Genomic DNA, 5,074 nt, shown 5'->3' with positions numbered 1-5,074 from the left:
CGGGGAGGCCGTCTGGGACCGGGGACTCAAGCCCCTGTCCCTAGCCGCCCCCGCGATCCTTTGCTCTTTGGAGTGCTTTCAACCAGTCTCTGAGTTAATGCTGGTCCCCAGACGCAGGGCACTCTCGCTCGTATCGGGGTATTACTTTTGCACCGGTCGCCTCTGGTGGCTCCCTCCCCCTTTTGTTTATCTTCCGATATCAGTCCGCTGTTCCCATTCCGCTTTTCCCTGCTCACTGGCGTCTTCTGCCCCTGTAGAGATCCAGACGTGTATAATTCTGATCTCAGGCTGATTTCATGGGTGATCAGAGTTCTTTGGTAGGTAATCAGCTCACTTTGGGGTACCAGCTGAAAAGACGCCTCTTCCTAGTACCCCGCCATCTTGTCCGGCCTAAAACCACAACTTTTGTAGCAACATGGACGGGACTGGAAGAGATTATGTTGAGTGAAATCAGTCAAGCAGAGAGAGTCAATTATCATATGGTTTCACTCATTTGTGGAGCATAACCAATAGCATGGAGGACAAGGGGCGTTAGAGAGTAGTAGGGAATTTGCGTAAATTGGAAGGGGAGGTGAACCATGAGAGACTCTGGACCCTGAAAAACAGTCTGAGGGGTTTGAAGTGGCGGGGGGGTGGGAGGTTGGGGTACCAGGTGGTGGGTATTATAGAGGGCACAGCTTGCATGGAGCACTGGGTGTGGTGAAAAAATAATGAATACTGTTTTTCTGAAAATAAATAAATTCGGAGGAAAAAAAAAAGCAGAAAAAAAAAAAACCACATTGAGATATCACCTTACACCAGTTAGAATGGCCAAAATTAACAAAAACAGGAAACAACATGTGTTGGAGAGGATGTGGAGAAAGGGGAACCCTCTTACACTGTTGGTGGGAATGCAAGTTGTGCAGCCTCTTTGGAGAACAGTGTGGAGATTCCTCAAGAAATTAAAAATAGAGCTTCCCTACGACCCTGCAATTGCACTCCTGGGTATTTACCCAAAGATACAGATGTCGTGAAAAGAAGGGCCATCTGTACCCCAATGTTTATAGCAGCAATGGCCACAGTCGCCAAACTATGGAAAGAACCAAGATGCCCTTCAACGGATGAATGGATAAGGAAGATGTGGTCCATATACACTATGGAGTATTATGCCTCCATCAGAAAGGACGAATATCCAACTTTTGTAGCAACATGGACGGGACTGGAAGAGATTATGCTGAGTGAAATCAGTCAAGCAGAGAGAGTCAATTATCATATGGTTTCACTCATTTGTGGAGCATAACCAATAGCATGGAGGACAAGGGGCGTTAGAGAGTAGTAGGGAATTTGGGTAAATTGGAAGGGGAGGTGAACCATGAGAGACTATGGACTCTGAAAAACAGTCTGAGGGGTTTTGAAGTGGCGGGGGGGTGGGAGGTTGGGGTACCAGGTGGTGGGTATTATAGAGGGCACGGCTTGCATGGAGCACTGGGTGTGGTGAAAAAATAATGAATACTGTTTTTCTGAAAATAAATAAATTGGGAAAAAAAATGAGTGTATAAAGAAGATGTGGACCATTTGTACAATGGAATATTACTCAACCATCAGAAGGGATGAATACTTTTATGTATGAATACTGTTATGTCAAGTAGAGTAAGTGAAGCAGAGAAAGATAATTATCCTATGGTTTCACTTCTATGTGGAACATAAGGAATAGTGAGGAGGACTACAGAGAAAGTGAATTATCATACGGTTTCACTTACTTGTGGAGTATAAGGAATAACATGAGGGACATTAGGAGAGGGAAAGGAAAAGTGAGTTGGGGGAATTTGGAGAGGGATATGAAGCACGAGAGACTGTGGACTCTGAGAAACAAACTGAGGGTTTGGGAGTGGAAGGGGATGGAGGGATGGGTGAGCCTGGTGGTGGGTATTAAGGAGGGCATGTATTGCATGGAGCTGTAGGTGTCGTGCATAAACAATGAATCTTGGAACACTGAAAAATAAAATAAAATAAAAAAGAAATCAGAGATGGAGACAAACCATGAGAGACGCTGGATTCTGGGAAACAAACAAGGGTTACAGAAGTGAGGGTGGTGAGGGATGGGCAGCCAGGTGATGGAGATTAAGGAGGGCAGGTGATGTGATGAGCACTGGGTGTTATACACAAAAACTAATCATGTACTATATGTTGTCTAAGTGAACATTAAAAGAAAATAAAGACTTTTTTTCACGTTTTTAAAATTTTTTTTCGGTGTTCCAGAAATCATTGTTTATGCACCAAGGAAATAAGGGCTTTGACACACTGGACCAAATAGACTTCTTAGTTATTTATTTGGGCCCTTTTTCTTTCATTTTGAGAAACTGAGGTAGAGGATTCTCAGGTGTATTGTGTTTTTTCCCCCCAAAACTATCACGTGACATGATGAGCACAGGGTTTTATACTGAACAGATAGATCGTTGAGTATTATATCAAAAGTCAATGATGTGCTATAACTTGGCTAATTGAATTAGAAAAAAGCATATGCAGCTCCTGGTTTCTTTGATCTGTTCTGTGTTTCTTAGTTTCTATATAATCTTTTTCTGTTCTAATCTTGCTATTTCCTTCCTTCTGCTATATTTAGGATTCAGCTGTTGCTCTTTCTCAATCATCTTTAGGTGTAATGTTGGGTTGTTTATTTAAGATTCTTCTTTCTTGAGGTGCTCCTGTATGCTGTGTATTTCTGTCCTGGGACCACCTTTGCTGCAGAGAAGTTACAGGATGGTGATAAAGGTTTTTTACTCTTTTCTTCGATTTAATTTTATTTTTTTCAGTGGCGGTTTTATACTCGTGTGTGTGTGTGTGTGTGTGTGTGCACGTGTGTGATATTCTGGCTCTGTTGGAGGTTCATGTGATCCACAGTGAGTGCCAATGAGATTCTTATAAAGGTTTTGTTGACCTGCATCAGAATATTTGTAATTTATTAGTATTTAAGGACAAGAGGAAACTAATGTAACTGACTTTTTTTGCATGTTAGTATGTTTTTCTTCCTGTTACAACTAAGTTTCTAAGTCAGAGAGTGAATAGGTAAGCACAGAATAATGTCAAGGAGGCTCCCCTGGGAAAACTGCTCTATGGAGAGGAAACCCCAGACCCTGACAGGAAATATGTCATAGACTCCATGTGCACCTGCTCCTGGGACCAAAGACAGAATTGGTGAGGAGTGTGCACCCTCTGCTGGTCTGATACCCTTGTAGTTTGACGTTTGTGTCTGGGCTCACACTGATGTCCCCTCACTGTGTCTGTTGCACAGTAATACACGGCCGTGTCCTCGGTTCTCAGGCTGTTCATCTGTAGATACAGCGTGTTCTTGCCGTTGTCTCTGGAGATGGTGAATCGGCCCTTCACAGAGTCTGCATAGTATATGTAACTACTACTACTGCTAATATATGCGACCCACTGCAGCCCCTTCCCTGGAGCCTGGCGGACCCAGTTCATGTGGTAGCTACTGAAGGTGAATCCAGAGGCTGCACAGGAGAGTCTCAGGGACCCCCCAGGCTTCACCAGGTCTCCCCCAGACTCCACCAGCTGCACCTCACACTGGACACCTGCAGACACAAGACATCCTGGTCAGGAATCTGTCACACACCCATGGTTTCTCTCACTCATATTCACTCACATACTCAATGTCTCTTGTTCTCCAGAAATTACCTTTTAAAAGAGCAACTAGGAAAAACCAGCCAAGCACAAACTCCATGGTGAGTTCTGTGTTCTGACCAGATCAGTGAATGTGGACACCTGGAAATCCCAGGGCTGGGGCTCCTCTCCCAGCTGCATGGTCCGGGCTGGGCTGTTTTATTCAGTGGAGGGAAGACCCTATTTGCATGTCCTCTGAGTATATAGTTAGCTCCAGACTCAGGTTCAATTCTTTACAAGTTCAAAACAAAGATTGCATTGTTTCTGGACCACTTCCTTTAGATGGCACTTTGACAATATGCAGTATTCTTTTTTTGTTGTTAGTTTAAAAAATGCATTTATTGGGTGCCTGGGCAGCTCAGTGGGTTAAAGCCTCTGCCTTTGGCTCAGGTCATGATCCCAGATTCCTGGGATCGAGCCCCCCATCGGTATTTCTATTTGTCCAGAAGCCTGCATCACCACCCCCTATGTATGCCTCCCTCTCTGCCTACTTGTGATCTCTGTCTGTCTAATAAATAAATCAAATCTTAAAAAAATGCATTTTTTGGTAGAAAACTTTGGAAAAGGACATCAATATTATAAATTCCCATTCAGTGTTAAGAATTCTATCAGAGCCAAGTTCAAATATACCTTTAATATATGGATGAATAAACTTTGTAAAATTACTAGGATTATCAGTTTCCAAGCTTTCTCTTGTGTTCCATTGTCCTGTGTGTCTGTTTTTATGCCAGCACCATACTTTTTGATGACAAGAGCTTTGTAATCTACCTTGAAATTGGAGTGTGGTGACTCCAGGTGGCTTAGTTGCCTGTTTGCTTTCTTTCTTTCATTTTATTTTTTAAATGTCTTTTCAGTGTTCAGAATTCTCTATTTATGCACCACACCCAGTGGTCCATGCAATACGTGCCCTCTTTAGTACCCATCACCAGGCTTACCCAACCTCCCACCTCTCTCCCCTCCAAAACACTCAGTAGTTCCTATGAGTCCACAGTCTCTCATGGTTCATATCCCCCTCCACTTTCTCCCAACTCCCTTCTCTTCATCTCCTCATGTCCTCTGTGTTATTTCTTATAAAACCATGTTATAACTATCTCTGCTTGACTTATTTCACTCAGCATAATCTCTTCCAATCCCGCCCATGTTGATACAAAAGTTGGGTATTCGTCCTTTCTGATGGAGGCATAATACTCCATAGTGTATATGGACCACATCTTCCTTATCCATTCATCCGTTGAAGGGCATCTTGGTTCTTTCCATAGTTTGGCGACTGTGGCCATTGCTGCTATAAACATTGGGGTACAGATGGCCCTTCTTTTCACGACATCTGTATCTTTGGGGTAAATACCCAGGAGTGCAATTGCAGGGTCGTAGGGAAGCTCTATTTTTAATTTCTTGAGGAATCTCCACACTGTTCTCCAAAGAG

At 43.3% G+C, this 5,074-nt stretch overlaps 1 gene segment (V, D, J or C); it reads right to left on the bottom strand.

Moving 5' to 3' along the window:
* Nucleotides 1–3,087: 3,087 nt before the first annotated feature.
* Nucleotides 3,088–3,773, bottom strand: LOC122894051. The segment is given in 2 exon segments: nucleotides 3,088–3,563; nucleotides 3,667–3,773. Coding segments are annotated over 2 exon segments (522 nt in total).
* Between the last annotated feature and the right edge of the window lie 1,301 nt (nucleotides 3,774–5,074).

This window comes from Neovison vison, chromosome 13, assembly GCF_020171115.1.
Source record: "Neovison vison isolate M4711 chromosome 13, ASM_NN_V1, whole genome shotgun sequence".
NCBI lineage: Eukaryota > Metazoa > Chordata > Mammalia > Carnivora > Mustelidae > Neogale > Neogale vison.
The sequence above is the reverse complement of the archived record's forward strand: the minus strand, read 5'-3'. Positions and strand labels throughout refer to the sequence as shown.